Raw genomic sequence first — 22,996 nt, 5'->3', positions numbered from 1 at the left:
ATTTATTCGTTGGCCTAGTTATGCTTCTTCTTTGACCTAGTTATACTTAAACTTTGACCTGACCTCAACGATTTGGTCCACACTTGAACTTCTGGACGGAAGGATGATGTACATGGCCATGCGGTCACCTCTGAAGGGCAGCTCTATGACCTCTGCCCCGGAGTTGTTGACGTAGCTAGACATTATGTGAATAGATGAAACCAAGCAACATAAGTTTTGTTGTTTTTTTAAATATGAGAAGTCGTATTGTTAAACTAATTAATTACGACTAATGGACCTCGTTCACCAGTCGTAAATAAACACATTTAGCCACGTCATAATATTGATAAAACAATGAAAAATACGTATCACGTGACAGCCTTTATGGATTACATAATGTGTATAGAAGATATATAGAATCACGTGGCTAAATGTTGTTTGTTTACGATTGGTGAATGAGGTCCATTGATGAAATACCAGGTTAGTTTTTTTGTTATTGACCCATGTTTGTTAGGGACAAGTAATCATAGTGCACATTTTGTACTTGGTCCGAGCATTGGAAGTGAGAGACATAACGTGTACAAGATGACAGACAGACAGACAGAGTGAGTAAGCTTTGTAATAATAGTAAAATAAAATATAAAAAAAAAGAATAAAAAAAAAAGAGTGAAATCGCATCAAATATTTTAAATCAATCGAGTAATTAGTGTTTACTAGATCTAGACTAGCAACAATAAATTTCTGAGATTGGAAATATTTTTTAAAAACAATCTATATATATAATTCTCTTCGTGTCCCAACAATGTGTTTGTTTTTATTTAGCGCTACTTTCATGTTTATAGCATGCTCAGTGTTCTATGATTCAACCATTTTTGTGGATAGGTTGGGTTCAGGGGGGGGGGGGGGGAGGAGGAGATAGCTGGGAAAAGGTTTCAGCGCGACCTTTTCAAAAACATTTTTTTTTTTTTAAAGTTGCTCGACTCTTAATTCGATCTTGAGGTCTTGAGCTCCCAAGATGGAAGGACAACATGCTAGCCGCTTTGCTATTCAAATATGTATCAAAATAAAGTTTTAAAGACTATCGATAGTTATTTATTTTTTTTTAGCGAACGACATAATCTCTACACAGTGCTTATCTCCCATAAGCTTAATAATTATGTCTTTTACGGTAACTATTGCTATGTTTACAGCTAAACTGATTAACTAATTTATTCAAATTTTTGTTGATTCAAATGAGTTGTGATTGTCAATGAATAATTGTGCAAAGTTTTAACTTAATTAGAGAACCGAAAGAGGGAGAAAAAACGTGTTAAAAATTTGAGACAGACGAAGCAGTGGTTAATATAGGCTTTATAAAAATGTCACTAAACTTTATACATACTTCAACAAACATTAGTTTGATTCTTCTAATTACCTGAAAATGTTCGTGGTTTCCATAGTTTCCACGTCCTTGACCCCCTGACTGAGGGTATGGAATGGTTTCATAGAGGTCGTCCCTTCAGAGAAAGGCCGATCCCAGCTGGCGTTGAAAAAAAGTGCATTCACCAAAACCATAGACGTCAGAGAGTTGATGGTCCCTGGGGACAGTAGGTCCTTGATCTTCTTACTGGTGGCGTTGTACACCCAGTCGTTGATGGGCGCCTCAGGGCCGGCGGGGTTTGAGAAATTGAAGCTCTCGAATGTGGCATTGTACAATGAAATTAAACTATTTCTGAAAGGAACATTAGAAAAACAATATTTTTGTAGTTGTAGGGGAGGGGGGGGGGGGTTTGACCTCTTTGGGGGCCACTGCATTTTGCGTAATATTTAATATTTATTGTAAAAAAAACCCACTAATATGGGGGCCCTCCCTCAAGTTGGGTCCCAATGGATTTTCATATTCTCACTAGATAAACTTCTTGGAAGACAATCATCATGAAGAGAAAGCCTGCTTGTTTACATTCAGCCACTTTTAGTGGATTATAAGTGAAACATTGACATATGTTGTGGTGTTAACTTCGGATTTACGGCAGTGCGTGTTACTAGTGATGGGCCAACGTTAACTAAAAAGTTATAAACTATTAGTTTAACTAAAAAAAATAATTAAGGCCATTGTTTAACTAGACCAACATTTTTTTTTTAGATAAAATCTTATTTTTTTTTTTTTAGTTACTAACTAAAAGTTTAATTAAAATTTGTAAAACTTTTCAACATGTGGTCAGGGTTGAAATGCACATCCGTGTTTTCTGGTAATGTAATATCAATAACTTTGATTATTAAAAAAAAATAATGAAGTTAACAACTATTTAGTCAGTCTCAATTTGAAGAGGGTAAAGTAAGATGCTGGTAGTAGTTATGGATTATGGGAGTAAATATCTGCACTTGAAAGTAGCAGTATTATAAAATGTTAAACATTTTTTGCCATTTAAACCTTCTATGCAATATTAGGAATAGGGTTGTGAGCCACATAGTGGTGTAATTTCTGTATAAAGCGGGAATCTGATTAGTGGGTTAGGTCAATATTTAGTGGTTTTGGTCAATTCATTTGCGCAAACAATGATTTTTTTAACTGCAGGAACATTAAGTCTTAAGACTTATTATTGAGATCTAAGTCTAAATCAACAGATAGGCCTATATAGATCTAAAGGCATTAGGATAACCAACTCTAGAAAAAAAAATCTTAATCCACACCCTCACCCTCTCTCTAAGTTTACTTAGACTGTAACCAACTGGTTTCAACAACAGACAGGACACGGTATGAAGAATCCCAATGTCCAGGCCTGGTGGTTGGATAAAAGCCTTTCTAACTACCAAGGGGATGAACGGCGCCTACTGGACTTCATTGAAGGTTTCAACAACCTGGTCAGCTAGACATACACATGTAGGCCTAGTGTACTGTACGACGTACGTGTGTAGTCGATGATACTATTATTTTCTTGTCTGACCACTCCACATTAAGCAAACACTATTGCATAACACGTAATGAAAAAAAAATGTAGGGTCAGACAAGAAAATAACACACTGGCGCGGCTAGTCAAACATACCCTCCCTACCCAGAAAGTAATAGACGGTAATAGACGGTATGTCCGACTGGTTGTAACAATATGGCCAGATAGGCGTACACGTGTAGGCATATATAGTGTACTGAGTGTGCAGTCCATAATGACAAGACCACCCTGGTTTTTTTCCCTTGCGCGTTTAATGGCATGGTTAGTTAAGCATGTATTTTACACTATAAAATAGTTATACAGGTCCAATGTTTTTAAAACTCCAACGGTTTCGTTTCTATTTCTTTGGTTATTAGATCTAAATTTGAAATTCTAAATCTATGTTATTTAGTGAGATTTTAAACTTTACCAGTACAAGCAAGATTTTCCAGCAAGATTTTCCGTTATATAATGAGTTAATGTATTATTTTTTTTAAAAGGGTACCATTCTTTTCTAAAGGTTTTAATTCAAGCAAAAATACAAGCACACATATTTATTTAGACATTTTATTTTATTGTGCATTAACGTTTAAGAAACATTCTTTATTACTGATTTTATTATAAATAAATAAGAATAAGATCGAACCGTAGGCATACAGTCGGATGATTATATCTATATAGGTCTAGTTCAACCCCGCCCCTCCCCCCCCCCCCCAAAAAAAAGTTATGAATAGTTTGTTATAGTTTAATTAACTTTCTTTAGTTTAGTTTAACTATCTTTTGAAATTCATGATAAACTAATAGATAGATAGATAACTACTAGATTTTAGTTGAAAAAATTAGTTTAATTTTTAAAAGTTAGTTTAGTTTCCATCACTACGTGTCATTCTCATCAAAAGAAAAAAGTACGACGAAATTTAATTAACAAGCAAACCTACTGAATTTCATTCTTCTTAAATATGGCATGTTTTTATTTATTAGTATTATAATTAATAAGTGGATTAGTTTAATACTAAAGCCTTTAAAACAAATCTTGCCCAAGGACATAAAATTACTTAAATCCGACCCTGTAAATAAGTCTAAGGGCACTCCTTTCTCCCCTACACAACTTTAGATCTTCTCAGAGGCAACACTGGTTATCCTCCCTAAAGAACAAAACCTAAATGAACTACCGGTACTTCTAAAGACACAAAGATAGAAGCACATTCTCTATTCCATTCGCTAAAACAAATTCTTTAAATTGCTCCTGATAGAGAACGAAATGGGCCGCCTGAATCAGCCAGGAAAACCAACGACTTAACTATAAGATAAGAGAACCAATAGGGTCTACCTGTATGCTGCTTCAACTGGGATGTTTGGCTTCACAAAGACAGCGTTGGCGATGTTGAGGTTGACGTTCGGGTTGACGCTAGTAAGCATAGCCAAGAGCGTCTGATAGCCTTTGTGTACCTGTTGACCTTTTTCCACTTTCGCCTGCCTCAATCCTGGGAAAAAAAACAATCTCAACATAGGGGTAATAACTATTTAATTATGTTATAGGTCTATAGCCTATAGCCTAGCTATAGGTCAATAGCCGCACTGCCTTGTGTGTGTGTGTCCCTGTAAGGTCTAAGGCTAAGGGAGTAAACCCTAACAGAAAATCCGGTCCTGGAGCCCCGAAGGCGGGGGGGGGGGGACAGTAGTAAGATTACTGCTCTCTGGCAAACTCCTGCAGTCACCTGTCCCCAAATTGTGATGGCTTGCCATCCATTTGGACCCGGTCAGTATGGAAGAGAGGCGTGTGCTGACGTGCGGGCAGCCCAGCACTCGCAAATTTACTGCCCAGATTTTCCCCCAGCAATGGAGAGGTCACTCCATCTCTGACAGTAATGTTTTTAAAATGCCACAGTATGTTATAGGCATTTAACTTCAGTCCTTATTTGACGTTCGGATTAGATACTTGAGGCCAAATGTTAAAAGTTTATTTTGTCGTTTAAGTTTCGTCTATAGCAGGGATCGATTGACGATTTACCAGGGGTCGCCTAAGACCATAAAAAATAACGATTTTTATTGTCAATTCTTCTATTGCTGTGTGTGTCTATTTTTTTTTTGGGGGGGGGGTCGCGGCAGAGTGGTATATTGTAAAAAGGGGTCGCCGAGCTTAAAAGGTTGAGAACCGCTTGTCTATAGGTATAATAATTATTTCAAGCTTAGCTAGTCATCTCCATACTATCGTATAGGCTACCAGTTTAAAGAATGTGTTAGCATGATAGGATGTAGAGATGTAGCTACAGGTAGCTAATACAGCCATATTATGTAGACGAGTTATTAATTTGACACATTTGAATAAAAACTTGAAATCCAAGTTTATGAACAAAATAAACTTAATTTTGATAGCAAATATCTTCAGACTTTCATTATCGGTTTAATGGTTCAAAGCATCCACACAATCCTGATGCAGTCCCAGCTGCGATGGGCAGGACACGTCTGCAGAATGGAAGACCGCCGCATCCCTAAACGACTCCTGTGTGGCAAATTACGGGAAGGAAAGCGCGCGCAAGGTGGACAAAGAAAACGCTACAGGGACACCCTCATAGCTTCTCTGAAAGCGTTTAGCATCGACCCAGTCACCTGGGAGACAGAAGCACATAACAGAGCATCATCGTTTCGCGATCTGAAAACTGGCGCACAGGTTGCTGAGGAAAAGAGAACAGCGCTGGCAGAAGAAAAGCGCCAGAGAAAAAAAGCAAGGCCAATGACACTAGCTCCAGCTTGAATAACCTGCCCAGTGTGCAGCCAAGCATTCCTGACTCACAATGACTCACATAGGTCTCACCAGCCACACGAGGAGGCACAAAACCCCAGTGCAAAGCCCTCAGCCCCCTGGATGACATAAGTGGTGATCACTGAACCACGATGGACGAAGTATATATCTTATCTTCTTATATAATACAGACGTTACTTCACTTCAAAAAAAAAAAAAAAGAAGATGATTACGTCCTACGCGTCATGCATCTAGTCATGCATTTTAACCAATGACTTAAATTCTGCCAAGTCACTGGTTTTCCTGGCTGGCTCAGGCAACCCTTTCCATGCTCTAATAGCACTAGGGAAGAAGGAGCATTTGTACAAATTTGTCCTAGCATATGGGACGAGGAATGTGCCTTTATCTTTGTGTCTTTCAGAGTATTTTATTAGATTTTGTTTTTTGTATTTAAAGAGTATTGTTCAGTGTTTTATGTATAATTGCTACTTTACTTTTGAGTCTTCTCTCCTGAAGGCTTTATAAATGTAATGATTTTACTAAAGGTAAAAATCATAAAACAAGTATTACATCAGTTTACACACAAACGCACATATTCCATTGCACTTTGTAATATCTTGAAAGTTAGGTGAATTCCGTAATATTTTTCAGGCGAAAGAAAAGTAAAGTTTAAAATATCTAAGCCCAGTTGGCTATGACAGTAAATAACATTCGGCCAAAATTAACTTCTCTCTGACAGAGACCACCTTGACAGCAACCAACGAAAGCGGTATTATTAAATGTAAAAAAAAACAAAGAAATGATAATCGATTTTCGTAGGGACAAGAAGGAAAATGATATTGTTTCTGTAGCTGGAGAGACTATTGAAATGGTGCAAACCTTTAAATATCTTGGTACTATCCTAGACAATAAACTAAATTTTACTGCAAATACTGATTATATCAGCAAAAAAGGGCAGCAAAGATTACGACTACTAAGAAAACTGTCCTCGTTTAATGTTAGCGAAAAGGCCTTGGATATGTTTTATCACGCTCACATCTGCAATATTTTAAGTTTCAATATCACTGCCTGGTATGGCAATCTGAGCATTAAAAATAAAAATAAACTTAATAGAATCCTAAATGCTGCTGGCAAAATCATTGGCAAAAAACAAACCCCATTTGGGCAGTTGTTTGAGACAAACATCTATAAAAAAGCTAACAAGATCCTCGAAATAAAGAATCACCCTTTGTGTCAGGATTTTGTGATTTTACCATCACAAAAGAGATACAAGACACCGATAGCAAAGACAAACAGACACAAACACTCTTTTGTTCCCCTGGCAATCAAATCATTAAATAAGAACAATCTGGTATAAACTTTGTCACATGTAAATTATGAGTGAGTCTGGTGTGAATGTACACTTTGGTTTCTTATAGTTATAATGTTTTTTGTTTGGTGTAATGCACAAATTGTAAGACAAATTTCCTTACGGATAATAAAGATTATTATTATTATTATTATTATTTTACCCAAAGGAATAATCAGAAACCATACAAGCAAGTACAATCGTAACATTTTACTTTGTTGTATACAAGAGCTGCAAAGAACACATTGTAATTCATTTTGTAAAGTAAATTTATAATATGCTGGCTCGGTATTTAAAAACAAAATAAAGAAACCAAAATAAATGCTTTAATAGATTAATACAATAAGGTAACAGAAGATTTCATTCAAAACCGACGCAGGCGCAGATATAGGCTAATTCCCATTAACAAAAAACGGTAGATTTTAATCGCCCTGATCTGTTGCTCATTGACAGAAAAGAAAAAAAAAACGCTACCATTATTGACATCGGCGAACCACTGTCCAATAATTTAAGAAAAACTGAATTGGAAAAAAACTAAGAAAATATAGGAACCTAGGCTTGGAGATTAAGCGTTTATGGAAATTATCCAAAATAACAATTCACCCCATTGTTATATCATCCGAGGGGATAATAACAACTGACTTCACAGATACCTTCAAGGCCCTTAACATTCCTAAGAAGATTCTCGTTGCCTGTCAGAGGGCGGTACTGCTGCAGACCAGCCACATCTCCAGAAACTTCCTCAATGGAAACTGTTAAAGGGACTACGATGAATTTTGTTTCTGTTTAAAGGGAAACTCCGATGGTTTTGATAATTTTTGATATAATATGTGTTTTGATTTACATATAATGAATATATTTTTTTTTATTTGCAATAATAACTTAGTAATTGATGTTTTTCCGACGTAATTTTCCTGCGCATCCAAAACAGTCGACATACTTTCACCGGGTTTCTATGTGACGTCACAAAGGTGTTTTAATCTATTGACTTATTGTATAACAGGAGACCATACCGCAAAGTTTACATTCTCGTAAAAGAAATATATCTTGGTCTATGCAGTTAGATCTGGGATCTTGTATGCAAACAAAAAAATGCGTATTAAAAGTAGATTTACATGCTTGACTTAGCACGGCAGTGTGTATCTTCTCGCCTGACCACTCAACACTCAACAAACACTATCGCTTGGATTGTCTTGTCATGACCGACTACACGTAGTCTCGACTAGCCTTACACTGACCAGTTTGTTCGAATCATTCAGACACACGATCTATTTACTTCTTGGGATAGGGAGAGGCTTAGATGAAAATGTTACTTTTTTTTCTCGAGTTGGTTATCCTAATACTTTTGGATCTATCTATACATGTATATATATATATATATATATATATATATATATATATATATATATATATATATATATATATATATATATATATATATATATATATATAACTGTATCATAGCTCTGGACTAGGCCGTCACTAAGCCTAACAGCTACTGTAAGAATGAAGCGATACGATTGGTTAAATCTAGTTTCTCTTTTTTTTGAGATGTCAAGAATTTACTTACTAATTTATGAAATATACATGTTTCTAAGCATTTAAATACAAAATGTTAAAATGTTTACTATTACAACTTTTTACGCAGAATTTAAATATGTCAATTACTCAAATTTGAAAAAAAACATCGGGGTTTCCCTTTAACGAAACTCGACCCTGGCAGCGCAAGAGAATGACTGCTCGTTCGTTTCAAACGTAACAATGATAATTATAACAATGTTGTTGCTCTCTAAGGAGCTTAACCCTTGCAATGCCAGAGAATCAAGTTCATTTACTTTATACGAATTTAATTTATATACCACTGTTAAAAAGCATGTGCACGCATAACGAGGCACTATAACATAAACACGAGACTGAAAATACCAAACTGAATTACGAAAAGTTGTGAACATACGTCTGAATCCTCTTCTGGAATCTAATGTGGTTTGTTAGAGTTAAAAAAGGGGAGAGAATCTCAAACCAATACAATTTTTAAAAATCAAGATATATGTAAGAATAGAATACTATGTTTTAAATTATATAAGAAGTCTGTATATACCAACCTAATGCCAACGACAATTCTCTTTCTGTTGTCTTTCTAGCCCCAAGAAGCACCATGGACATAGCCGTGTGGATGCTGAGAGGAGAAATGATGGTATTGTACTGAATCTTGGGGTAAATTGCTTTCATCACTTTGGAGGCGAACTGACTATTGGCGCTGCCAACTCTCTCTGCAAATGCCAACGTTTTGCGGTTGACCCCCGGAGGTATCACATTCCCTGAAGACTTCTTCCCTGGCTGCTTCTTCTTGCCTTTCTCTTTTTTCTTGCCTCCATTACGTTTGGCGCTAACTTTGTTGCCATCGATTTTTTCTTGAGGACCGCTAGAAAAAAAAAATCAGAACACTGTAGAATCTTTTAGAGTAGTCTATTGGTATGAATAGCTATAATTCAGATGATACCTTTTTTTTTTCAGTTATGTCTTTCAAATGTATTGATCTCAGTGCATTGAGACGCGAATCAAAGCTAATGATGACTATTTTTTGTTCCTAAGAAATTTCTTTTTATTTCTGCCAAATTCTGTCCACTAGAGGTCGCTGTGGATGTGCTGGTAAATAGGAGGAGGTGAAGGATTTTCTTTCTATCAGCTACAGCAGCTCCAAACAGAGAATTAAAAGATGTCGAGGACTAAGGAGTGGGCGGACCTCCAACAGGATGTTTTAAGAGGGGAAGGCCCAGATTTGCATGGCGCCGAGTTGGGAGGAAGATGCCAAGCAGATGGGCAAGATATGGGGGGGGGCGGGGCGGTTGGCGAGACTCGCCCAGAATCTGAAGAAAGCTGGACTGTGGCCTAACAATCGAAGATGCGACTAGTCTTGAAACAGAACGGGTCATGCGGGGGTTTTGTCCCTATACCGAGACAAGTGAACCCAACAGAACACTGCCAGATACCTGCAACGTGCAGTAAGGGAATGATCCCAGTACATTAGCCTTAGTGCATGGAGCCTGGAGGCTTACAAATGTTTGGTTGCCTATGCCCAGATGGGACCACATGCAAATGTTAGAGATCAGAAGCTGGATACCAGGGCGTTAAACCGTGAAAATATTTAATATGATGAAATGACATGTTCGGAAAATGAAGAAAAACTGAAACAACTGAATACAATTTTTAAAGCTTACGTAATCAGCACAGGCTCCCTTTCACTCTAATATATGGATTTTCTTATATGGAGGCCAATCTTTAAATAACAAGATTATTTGAGGTCTCCGGTGTACATATTGAAGAAAGGATTCATGATCTGTTTGTTAAAAAATTAAATGATTTTAAATGAAATTTTAAAGCACTTTTTAGCGCGGCAGAATCTAATTTTCTAAAATCTCCCGTTTGTAGATTTTCAATTAGTTGGCAACATTGGAGCTCAAATTTCGCAGCCTTGACCTTGCTTAGTTTATCGTGACCATCTCCCACACTCCATTGCTAGTTCCGTCACGAACAGTTATCAGTAAGTAAAACTCCTACCGTTTGTTGCCCTTGCGTGAAGCTTTGTCACCTGGTGCATCTTTCTGCCTGGCGCTTCTTCGAAATCTTGCATCCATCATTTCAACATCTCCCTCTGAAATATCTTGATTGACGGTCAGTGAGGTATCAGCATTTGCATGTGCTGTGCTGTATAATACTGTTAGAAGGAAGAAACAGGCTTGGTTAACAATAATATAGTTAATCTCAGAAACCTAAAATAGTACTAGATAATTATTCCAGCAAAACGTAGGTAGAAATATAACTAGAATACAGTTCCTGTAAGTAAATACAGCCCTTGTGGCGTGGAGCATTGAGTATCGGTGTTTTAAACTAAGACGCAAAGAGACACCCATCAGCAAAGAGTCGTCGAGTTTGTTTGTTTTTTGATAGCGAAGATCTGAATTCACAGATAGATGGTACTCAGCTTTGAAGACGAAGATTGTTATCACTATAGATAAGTAAGAAGTAATAATGTCTTTGGGGCGTGGTGGTCAAGTGATAAAGCTCTTGGCTTCCGAACCGAGAGGTTCCGGGTTCTAGTTTCGGTGAAGACTAGGATTTATAATTTCGGGATTTTAAAGACGACCCCAAGTCAACCCGACTCTGATGGGTACCTGACTTTAGTTGGGGAAAGTAAAGGCGGCTCGTCGTTGTGCTGGCCACATGACATCCTGCTTGCTAACCGTTGACAAAAGAAACAGATGACCTTTACATCATCTACCACATAGATCGCAAGATCTGAAAGTGGAACTTTAGTTAAATTTACTTTATAATACATCTTATATCAGCTGCTGGAAAGTTGTTTTAAATATGTCACTATTCTGTTTCGCTTCAGCTTCGTAAAACGCAAACAACCCCCTTGCTACAAGTCCTTCATAATTATGTCAGAAACTTTCAGACACAGTTAATTCTCATGTCTCATAGTCCGATAATGCCACAAGAGCTCCGGTGTATCAGCGCCCCCTTTGTCTACGCAATTCTTTAAGTCTCAGTGATAGGAACGTTCCTTTAAGTAGACTGTGGCCTGCAGGCAGACTTGTGTAGCGCTGGTCTTACTTTAGCCGCACTGATAAAATTTTCATAGTTTAGAAGCTGCTAATGAGGTTATAGTAACAATTTAAGACTGTACACTAACATCAAAATGACTTTCATTAGTTTTATCACCAGTAATAAGTTCAACAGAACTGACAATAACAATAATAATAATAATAATAATCCTCAGTGGAAACTGATAAAGGGAATACAATGAATTTTGCTTCTCTTTATCGAAATTCGACCCTGGCATAATAATAATTGTTAATAATAATAATAATAATAATACTCGTTCGTTTCTAACATAATAATAATAATAATAATAATAATAATAATAATACAGCACCAGAGAATATTCGTTAATTTCTAATTATAATAATAATGAAAATAATAATAATAATAATACATGTAGCCTAATAATAAGTTCAGTCTCCAAAAAAGGTAATTTAAAAAAGAAAGGATCCTACCAGCCATGAACAGAAGCAGTAGGACACAGGTGACAGTCGGGATACCACAAGTAGCCATATTTGATGTGATGGTTTGTTTCTCTCACTTGTTAGTGCCGGTTTTAAGATTGAAGAGCTGGAGCCTAAATCGGAAAAATATATGTAAATACAGAATTATACTGTGTGTATTATTTCACTGCCGTATGACTGCAAATCTGTGTGGCTCCTTTACAGAAGAATGTTATAATAATTATAGCTCGACCCTGGCAGCGCAAGAAAATGAATGCTCATTCGTTTATAACATAATAATTGTAATAATAATAATTAATACACCAACACTTTGCTTTGACACATATTGTGATCAATAAGGATTCTGCTCCTTATTACAAATACTCACCACAAGAAGTTCTCTACTGGTCACTTATTATACTGTTATATATGATTATTATACTATTTTGTCGGACAAAACGGTAGCTTTTATTCCCCCTGAGCTGCTGTTTATTGATAAAAGAAAACAAAAAGAGAAAAAAAAACGCTACCATTGTTGACATCGCCGTACCACTGTCTCATAATATAAGTAAATTAGAAAAACAAAGAAAATATGGGAACCCTGGCCTGGAGATTAAGCGTTTAGTGGGCCTACTTGGCTGTTTTAATTGAGTGTGTTAATTAGCTTTGTATTTATCGACCACTGTCTGTTAATGGTTGTGTCTGCGCTGGGGGTGGCAAAATATGTAGGTCGCAGCTGGGGCTGCGTAGCCACGTCAAATATTACACTTCTCATTAATTTTCGGACTCGAAGACAAGCTTTATTATGTTTTCATCTAGGGCCTATAAGATTTTGAACATTAAATTTCAAGAATTTTAATATAAATCTTTTTCTTTGAAGGAGATTCATAACAAACGAATATTCACATTTGACTAGAGTAACACCTTTAGTTAAATCACTAAATTTAGAAAGTCTTCAGGATAGAAGACTTAAAAGTAAAGTAGCAATTATACATAAAACACAGAACCATAATCTTCAAATACAAAAACAAAATTTAATAAAATACTCTGAAAGACACAAAGATAAAGGCACACTCCTCATCCCATATGCTAGGACAAATTTGTACAAATACTCCTTCTTCCCTAGTGCTATTAGAGCATGGAATGGGTTGCCTGAGCCAGCCAGGAATACCAGTGACTTGGCAGAATTTAATTCATTGGTTAATATGCATGACTGAATGCATGACGCGTAGGACGTAATCATCTTCTTTTTGAAGTAACGTCTGTATTGTATAAGATAAGATAAGAACGTCTCTTATTTATATGGTTAGATAAATACATCCTTAATCTATCATTTTGTTGATAGCAGTGACAATAAAACAATTGATTTTAAACCAATCCAACTTTTCGACAATACATGGATAATTAAAAACAGTGCACTAATAGCTTTTACACGAAATAAAATTTAAAAAATTGAACTACTATTCACATTTTCTTCTTATCTTAAGTTAAGGTTACATATGCCAGTATAGTCATTTATTAATACTAAAAAGAATTATTGTGTTTTTATACAAGTAACTCTTTTAAAGTTTAAATAATTATGAACAGAGCCAAGCCTACCTTTTAATCCTAATTAAAATGACTGCCAAATCACGTGCAATGCTAAACAAAGCCTCGTTTACGTACTAGGACTACAAACATTGGGCAGGTTCACAGTAGACCCGATTGAGTAATTGACTTAATTTCTATTGGGTTCTAATGACTCAGGTTGAAGTACTCACTTAGACTAAGTAGTTGTATGTGTATTTATAGCTCCGAAGTTCCCTGTGTTACTGTGGAGTCATGTTGTCTTCACTAAAGTAGCCCTCTGTGACAGACCAACGAATCTCAAACCTCACAATAAGTAGGCCAAGTTCTAGAACACAAATCCTTGAAACGCAGTTTTTAATCGTCATTAAAACTTAAAATATGCTCGAACTGTTGTAGAACATATACCATCTCCCAGACTCGGATCTATACTTGATATGGCTATAAGTTATTTAAGATATGAAGTCCTGCGCCCCCCCCCCCCCCCAAAGCCAATATATTGCTATTGTTTAATGATGCAAGACTCTAACATTAAAATATTATAATAACCCATTAACATAGATATGCTAATATTATCTTCATGATAAGATAAATCAGGAGTATCTGTTTAAAAACGCTGGGTGTAGTCAGTGGCTAGCAATTAAGCTCACTGCAAATATTGGAAATTAACTAAAGTGGCAGAAATGCAAATAAACATTGTTTGAGAACGTATTATTTTAAATCTATCAGGATTGGCTTTTTGATCATCAGTTAACCCCCTGAAATAACTCACTTTAGGGACTGTCACTGGGCCTAATTCTTCTGTGTTGTGAGTTACCAAAGTCATCAGGTCTGGCTAATATTGAAACAGACGCGCGCACAGATGAAAATAGAACACGTTCGACAATCCATCAATGCATCAGGTTGCAGAGTTCTCTCCCATAGTCGACAGAATCGGAAAATGTTGACAATGTGTACTGCCCTATTTAAAGAGAATCTTCTATGAAGTTTCGAAGGAAAAAAAAAAGACCCCTTCTTTAGAGACTTTGCACGAAAGAAAGTTTTTATTATATGAGTAGTTGATTTTATAATACATAGTAGTTCACATCTAAGTTTAATGCTTTCTAGAAATATATTCAATATAGAGGAGAGGTGCTATTAATGCTGAACTATATTTGCATATTTAAAATAACTTTTTTTTATCATAACTAGTCTCTTTTTTTTTTGTAACTTGCAACGAATAATTATGTTAAAATTTTGTTTTTTAAATGTAAATACATATAATTTTTATTATTATTACTAGTGCCATTAGAGAATGGAAAGGGTTTCCTGAATCAGCCAGGAAAACCAACGACTTGGCAAAGTTTAAGTCATTGATTAGCATGCATGACTAGATTGACACATGAAATGCATAGGACATAATTATCTTCTTTTTTAAAGTAAGATTAAGACTGCTTTATTGACCCCGAAGGAGGAGCTATATGGCTGCCTGGTCGGGATGGCTGCCTGGTCGCGCGGTTTGCGCGCTGGACTGTCGTTTGGATTTATCGATGGTCCCGGGTTCAAACCCTGCCCGCTCCCATCCCCCGTCGTCCTGCGGGAGGTTTGGACTAGGAAGTAAACTATCTTCAACTCTGAAGGAACATCCGAAACATGTATATATTATATTATATATTATATTATTATATATTATATTATTATATTATATTATATTATTATATATTATATTATATTATATTATATTATATTATATTATATTATATTATATTATATTATATTATATTATATTATATTATATTATATTATATTATATTATATTATATTATTATTATTATTATGTTAGAAATGAACGAGTAGTCATTCTCTGGCGCTGCCAGGGTCGAGTTTCGCTAAAGAGAAACAAAATTCATCGTAGTCCCTTTAACAGTTTCCACTGAGGAATTTTCTGGTGATGTGGCAGGTCTGCAGCAGTACCGCCCTCTGACAGGCAACGAAGATGTTCCTAGGAATGTTAAGGGCCTTGAAGGTGTCTGTGAGGTCAGTTGTTATTATCCCCTCGGTTGATATAACAATGGGGTATATTGTTATTTTGGACAATTTCCATAGACGCTTAATCTCCAAGCCTAGGTTCCCATATTTTCTTTGTTTTTCTATCTCAGTTTTTCTTAAATTATGAGACAGTGGTACGGCGATATCGATAATGGTAGCGGTTTTTTCTTTTTTATCGATGAACAGCAGATCCGGGCGATTGAAATCTACCGTTTTGTCGGTCAGAATAGGCCTATCCCAGTACAGCAGATGATCAGTAGACTCGAGAACCTCTTGCGGAGAGTATTTATAATAAGGGGGAGTGTCCTTACCGATCAATTTGTACGTCAAAGCCAGGTGTTGGTGTATTAACTTTGCAACTTGGTTATGGCGACCTAGGTAGGCTGATTCTGATAGGGCTGGACATCCTGCCATAATGTGTTCAATCGACTCGCCCACATTTCCACATTTTCGGCATTTGTCGACAACATTGAGTTTCAGGATATGCTTCTCGTAATTTTTTGTCCTGATTACTCTGTCCTGTATTGCCGTAACAAAGCCTTCTGTTTCAGGGTAGAGATGACCTGCTTTGAGCCATGTTAAGGAAGCAGCCTTGTCGATGTTGTCCCCATGTAATGAAGCCGGAAATTTTCCGTGGAGTGTTTTTTCTTCCCATTGGCGAATCTCATGCACTACGTCGTCCAAACCGATATTGACATCAGCATTGTGTAGGTTCAGAGGGGTTGCATCGGAGTCGTAGTTCCGTAGGAAGGAAACTAATTTGTTGCTGGAGGCGAGCAGTTTTGATCGTATTTTTAAAACTTGCATCTTACACAATTTGAAGATGTTCTGCAATCCACGACCCCCATCCTTCCTGGGCAGGTATAACCTTATGGTGGAGGACTTGGGGTGTAGGCATCGAAACTTGGTTAATAATTTTCTAGTGAGTCTGTCAATGTCATGTAGGTCGGTGTCAGTCCATTTGATCACACCGAACGTGTAAAGGAGCACAGGGACGGCCCAGCTGTTTATTGCAGTGATGAGATTACTGCCAGACAGTTTGGTGTTGAGGATTTTATTAACTCTTTGCCTATATTTGCCAAGAAAGTCCTCTTTTAATTTCTTATGGTTTATCTTGGCATTCTGGTTTATTCCAAGATATTTATAAATAGAGGCGGAGTTCAATTCCTCGATGCCTTCAAATTCAATGTTGGTGTTCGTTGCCTTGCCCTTTTTAATGCTTATGATACCACACTTATCCAGGCCAAAAGACATGCAGATATCGTCACTAAAGCATTTTACCGTTTTGATTAAGGTGTGTAATTTTTGCTCGGTTTCTGCATATAGCTTTAGATCATCCATGTATAATAAGTGGGACACACATTTTGTACATTTAGTGTCAACCCTAAACCCGTTTGTAGAGTCTTGGAGTAATGTAGATAGAGGATTAATCGCTAGGCAGAACCAGAGTGGAGATAGTGAGTCACCCTGGTATATACCTCTTCTTATGTGCACAGAACCTAGTTTATCACGATTAAGGTGCAGATTTATCTTCCAATTTTCCATACAGACTTTCAATAGTTGTTTTATTCTTGGGTTGATTCTATGAATATCCAGGGTTTTTATTAGCCAATCATGCGGAACTGAATCGAAAGCTTTTTTGTAGTCGATGTAGCACATGTGTAAATTTCTCTTTCTTCTATTAGCTTGGTGCAATATAATACCATCTATAGTTAGCTGTACTTTACAGCCCATCGACTCTTCAATGCAACCTTGTTGTTCCTCTGCTAGGAGCTTATGGGCAGAACAAAATTTATACATTTTACTTTTTAAAAGTGAAGTTAGTAGTTTATACACCACTGACAGACAGGTGATAGGGCGATAGTTTGATGGCTGGTTCGGATCCCCTTTTTTGGGGAGGAGAGATGTTCTCCCTTCAGTGAGTTCCAACAGCATTGAAGACGGTTCTGATATTAGCTCGTTAAAACTTGATGTTAGTGGTGCATGTACGGCTGTAAGTTTTTTCAGCCAAAAGTTGTGTATATTGTCCGGTCCAGGAGCAGTCCAGTTGTGGGTTTTTGATATAGCTGCTGAGACTTCCTCAGCTGTGAAGTCCTCATCAGGCATTTCTGGTATTAGGTTGTTTTTAGTTTGGATTTCCTCGATCCAGTCAGCCTGCACATTGTAATGTAGCGGGTCGGACCAAAGCGCCGCCCAGTAGTCGGTAAAGGAGCCATGTTTAGTGCTATCAATGGTTTGAATTTTGTCAGCACCATTGTCAGCTAGTTTACGGAAGAACTGTTTTCTCTTGTGCTGAAATAAAGCGTTATGCTCCTTTCTTTTGGTGGTTTCGTTGTAGCGCTTTAACCTAGCTCCCTTTAGTTTAGCTTTCTGTCTCAGAGTATCTTTCAAACATAAGAGTCGTGCGTGGCTATCACAGTCCGTCAATTTGATTCCAGTTGTTCTTAATATTGTCTTCATTTTGTTAAGTATTTTCGCGGAATGGTTGTTTCCCAGATATTGTCCAATTGTATCCATTTGGCTCCTCAGTTGATTAATATTGTCTTCAAGGCGCCTTTTCCATGCTGGCACATGTTGTTTTGGTCTCTGATTAATTGGGTCTAGCTCGAAGGTCTTTTGTCCAGAGAGCTCCGTGACAGCCACAGCGGCGCAGTATGTAGCGAGGTGTGTCTCAAACAAATTTCTTGGTGTTTCAAAATGGTTGGCTAAGACTTTATTTATTTCGTTAATATATGTGTTTGTCTCTTTCTTGACCTTTAGCTTGGGGATACGAGGCCTAGAGTTAAGATTGGTGTTTTTATAACGGTCTATAAGATTAGAAAATTTTGAGTGTAGCTCATTGTTTATTGCCGATGTTGCGTCATTCTCTTGTTGGTTGGGTGTTCTACTAATGTCTTCGTTGTTTGGCTGTGTGGGCGTGTCGTTTATTATTATTATTATTATTATTATTATTATTATTATTATATATATATTATATTTTATATATATATATATATATATATATATATATATATATATATATATATATATATATATATATATATAAGACTGCTTTATAGATCCTTATGGAGATTTGTTGAGATTACAAGGACTCTTTTCTCATATATAGACAACACAACGCCTGTAACTTATAAGATAAGAGGATATTTATTATCAGAATGAGCTGTACAAAAAGTTGATATTAGAAAAAAATATCTTGTTATACTGGGTTCGAATCTCGGTGAAGACTAGGATTGAAAATCACGCAAGCTGGGGGATAATAAAGACAGTTGGCAGTTGTGTTGGCCACATGACACCCTGCTCGTTAACCGTTGGAAACAGATGACTTAAGCATCATCTGCCCGGTGGCTGAGTGGTTAAGCGCTCAGTTTCTGAACCTGATGTCCAGGGTTCGAATCTCGGTGAAGGCTGGGATTTTGAATTTCGGGATTTTTAGGGCGTCCCTGAGTCCACCCAACACTAATGGGTACCTGACTTTAGTTGGGGAAAGTAAAGGCGGTTGGTCGTTGTGCTGGCCACATGACACCCTGCTCGTTGACCGTTGGCCATAGAAACAGATGACCTTAACATCATCTGTCCCATAGATCGTAAGGTCTGAAAGAGAAACTTTACTTTTTATCGTCTTATAATTGAAAATAACAAGCACGCTCTAGTCTTCTGCTAATTTACGTTCAACTAAATTCTCTCCCTTTAGTAATTTTTTTTTTCAGGATTCCATGAAGATAGTGAGGATTATTTTTTAAAATGCAGACTAAATTTTAACCCTCTCTTCCTCTCTCTCTTTTTGTCTCTCTGTTTGTGTGTCTCTGTCTCTTTCTCTGTTTGTGTGTCTCTGTGTCTCTCTCTGTTTGTGTGTCTCTGTCTGTCTCTCTCTCTCTCTCTCACTCTCTGTCTCTCTCTGTCTCTTTCTCTGTATATAGGGGCATATATTTATATATGGTGAAGAGAAGGGAGAGAGAGAGAGAAAGTATGGTAGAGTAACATGCCAGCCACAAATTCAACTTAAATTAGGTCTTTTAATTACATTTTAACCACTTCTATGCAGGACGGCACCTTAAGTGGACAAGCACTCAGATACTACAGTAGCGAGTCCATCGACAATAAAAGGGGCGTTCAGAATTAGACGATAGAGGTGAAGCTCGGAGGACGAGTTGTCTTATCTTTGTTTATCCCAGCAGTGAGTGTGAACGGAATCTAAGCAATACAAAGTTAACCAGAATTTAAACGCAAAAATAAGGAAGGGGAAATAAATCATTATATGCATTCTGCGAAGAGTGACCGTTATTAGAATATTGAAGAAAGCCAATGAAAATGTAGTCTATTCCGTGATGTTTTTTTCATGTATATTACAAAACCGTATCGCAACTAACCAAGAATAGCTTTAGATAAATGATTATAGTTTTAAAATGTCAACCGCTAATTAATATTTTCATTTTCCGGCTTACGATTTTTTTTCGGTCAACTATCTGTGTTTTTTTTTTGTATCATTCGGAGTGTTATCAGACCAATGTAATGTATAAGCCGTTATTTATAATTGCAACAGTTATACTAAGATGTGGCGACCTATGACTTTGAAGACATCTTCATTACCCCAAACATTCATAGGAACAGGGTCGGACTGGCTATATGGGCATTCACATTATTTTTCCCGATTCCCATTCTCGAAGCCTTGCACAATTTGTCATTTACCATAGCAATACATGAACCCATAAAAAAAGCTAAATCATTAATTAATTAATTAGTGGTAAATAATTAAATTAAATAAGGTAAATCTTACAGTCATGAGAAATATTTCATGAGAAATATGGCTGTAAATGTGCATTTTTTCCTGGTGTAAGCTTTGTTTAAAAGTGATGTTGTTTTTTAATTTTGCTTGTTGAGTAAATCAGCCTCATAGCCAAATATGACAACAACAACAAACTAAAGATCGCCTACATTTCAATAGGGCATATTGTTGTTTCGTAACATAAGCGTTGCCAAATAATATAACCTTAACTTTGTTTAATCAGTGGCGTAGCTAGAATGCAGGGGGGAGGGGGAGAATTTGAAAATCCCCTCGCGCCCCCCACTTTAGGGGGCCCCCAAATGAGTGTTCGAAATTGTTTTTTTACATTAAATATTAAATATTACGCAAACTTCAGCCTCCCCCCCCCACCACCAAGATGTCGGGCCCACAAATTCCTAGCTACGCCACTGTGTTTATATATCGTCCCAGCAAACCTGGTTTAAATATTCAAACACAAAGACTTAGCATCTATGTGATGAATATTGGAAACAAAGTATGAACAACGTCTGAAAATTGTAGGCAAAAAAATATTGAAAGTATCCTCAAAATTGAAAAAAAAAATATATATATATATAACAACATATATAGAAAATGTGTCTAACCTTATCATATGAAAATCGAACTGGTTATTTTAAAAATATAAAAAGTATTTGTATATCGATATCTTTATTTCAATAACTTACTTCTTTGGATTTAAAAATTCCCACGTCGTGAATTTAATATTTACCATTCCAGGCAGACGTGAGATAATGGGATTTCCCGCGTCGAGAATTTATCTCGGATGTGTGTGTGAGAGAATTCGTCGTGGCTGTGTGTGTTTGGGAGTTCGTCTTGGCTGTGTGAGAGTTCGTGTTAGATGAAAATGTGTGTGGAAAAAAAAAAAACTATGTACGAGTAGACACCAGCGCGTGATACTACTGACCGTGACGCTAACATGTACCATCAGTTATAGTTTTGCATATCTCGGACAAAAAATGTTGTCTGTGCAGTTATTTCCCTTTTGATCAGTGCGTGCTTGCCCCTAGATCGAGATAACAGAATGTTATAAGAAAAGCTAGCTTTGAGATAAGTTGCTAGTGATCCTTTATAAACAGGTAGAATGAGATGTGTCTCAGTCCGTCTGTCTGTCTGGTAAAAAGTTTGAAAACGTTATTCTCCCACACTCATTCTCCGATCAAGCTTAAACTTTAAACAATTATTCACTGTCGTAGACAATACAAGAATCATTAAAAAAAAACACCAATTAGTCAATAACATGTTAATTTTTTTTTTGAAGCCAACAAGGGAAATCGATCTTTCAGTATTCACAGATATGGTTAACTATGTCAGGTTTTGTCCCCTTAAATAATTGTACACGTTATTTCTCCTACACCCATTCTTGGATCAAGTTGAAATTGTAAACACGTATTTATTGTACCTAACAAAATTTGAATCAACTAAAGAAAAAAGTAGTCAATTATTTGTTATTAATTATTTTTTTAATATAAAAAATGGAACTAATTGCGGAGTTCTTCCCATTAGATAAGCTTTGTTAAAAATATTTTGTATAGGCTACTTTGCTTGTGTTCTGGCTGCAATACAAGTTGGAGTTGCTTCAGTTGCTTAATAACAATCAAGAGTTTTTCTTTGGTTGCAATATTTTAAAATATTTTTAAAACATTCCAATAAAGAGCCTGCACACAGCAGGCAACACAATAGCTCCCCCTTTATCTCCCACTCTAAAATATTTATATCCAGACCTTCGCCAACAGTTGTCTTCGCCGGATACTGGGAACTAGGTGTCTCGAAAATATATCCGCTGCCAACATGTGGGAAAGAACTAAGCAAAAACCGGTATTCCAAGATTTTAAACGCCTAAAGTGGAGCTGGATAGGACACACCCTGCAAAAAAAAAACAAAAAAACAATTACCAATGTTGCAAGGTACCCGCAAGGAAAGAAGAAAGTGGGCAGACCTGGAAGATGTCAGTCATCAGTGAAGCTGGGGATATTGGAATGATATGGGAGCAGATGAAGAAGGCTGCTTTGAACCGAGTCCGGTGGAGAGGTGTGGTTGCAGCCCTTTGCTCCCCTGGGGTTCAAGGCAATAATCATCTAATCTCAAAATAATCATCTAATCTCAAAATAATCATCTAATCTCAATATAATCATCTAATCTCAATATAATCATCTAATCTCAATATAATCATCTAATCTCAATATAATCTAATCTCAATTTAATCATTTAATCACAATATAATCATCTAATCACAATGACGTATGCCTCAAGCTCGTCTTATATGAACGTATACTTCTGAAAAAAAAAAAAGAATTACAATGAGGCAGGACCGGCCTTAGGCCGATTGCTCCACGCCTGGCAAGGGCCCCGCCAATTTACATCAACTCTTTCTCTTCTAATTGACGACACCACCGTTTTTTTTTAACCCCATTAAATTAAATTGATTTTTGATTTTATAAACTTTAATTTGTGTAATATAAAAATAGCATGCATTCTTCTATAATTATAAACCTAATAAAACATTTTCTGATTACATACAAAAAAGTTATTGAAGTTTAATCATAACATGGTAATGAGACACAAATGAGCCAAATGAAT

At 36.6% G+C, this 22,996-nt stretch overlaps 1 protein-coding gene across 2 annotated transcripts in view; it reads right to left on the bottom strand.

Moving 5' to 3' along the window:
• LOC106072970 (serpin B6-like) overlaps positions 1-21,237 on the bottom strand; it is a 30,642-nt gene extending 9,405 nt beyond the window's left edge. Inside the window, exons 1-8 of one of the 2 annotated variants that reach the window (XM_056012718.1) lie at positions 21,085-21,237; positions 13,621-13,929; positions 12,034-12,155; positions 10,535-10,691; positions 9,079-9,398; positions 4,216-4,369; positions 1,394-1,690; positions 64-175 (exon numbers count right to left, since the gene is read on the bottom strand). In XM_056012718.1, coding sequence (XP_055868693.1) covers positions 64-175; positions 1,394-1,690; positions 4,216-4,369; positions 9,079-9,398; positions 10,535-10,691; positions 12,034-12,091 — 1,098 coding nt within the window. In that variant the 5' untranslated portion in view covers positions 12,092-12,155; positions 13,621-13,929; positions 21,085-21,237. The remainder of the gene's footprint in view (positions 1-63; positions 176-1,393; positions 1,691-4,215; positions 4,370-9,078; positions 9,399-10,534; positions 10,692-12,033; positions 12,156-13,620; positions 13,930-21,084) is intronic. The other variant, XM_056012719.1, reaches the window with a different exon arrangement.
• Between the last annotated feature and the right edge of the window lie 1,759 nt (positions 21,238-22,996).

The sequence above is a fragment of the Biomphalaria glabrata genome, chromosome 15 (genome assembly GCF_947242115.1).
Source record: "Biomphalaria glabrata chromosome 15, xgBioGlab47.1, whole genome shotgun sequence".
NCBI classification, from domain to species: Eukaryota; Metazoa; Mollusca; class Gastropoda; family Planorbidae; genus Biomphalaria; species Biomphalaria glabrata.
The sequence above is the reverse complement of the archived record's forward strand: the minus strand, read 5'-3'. Positions and strand labels throughout refer to the sequence as shown.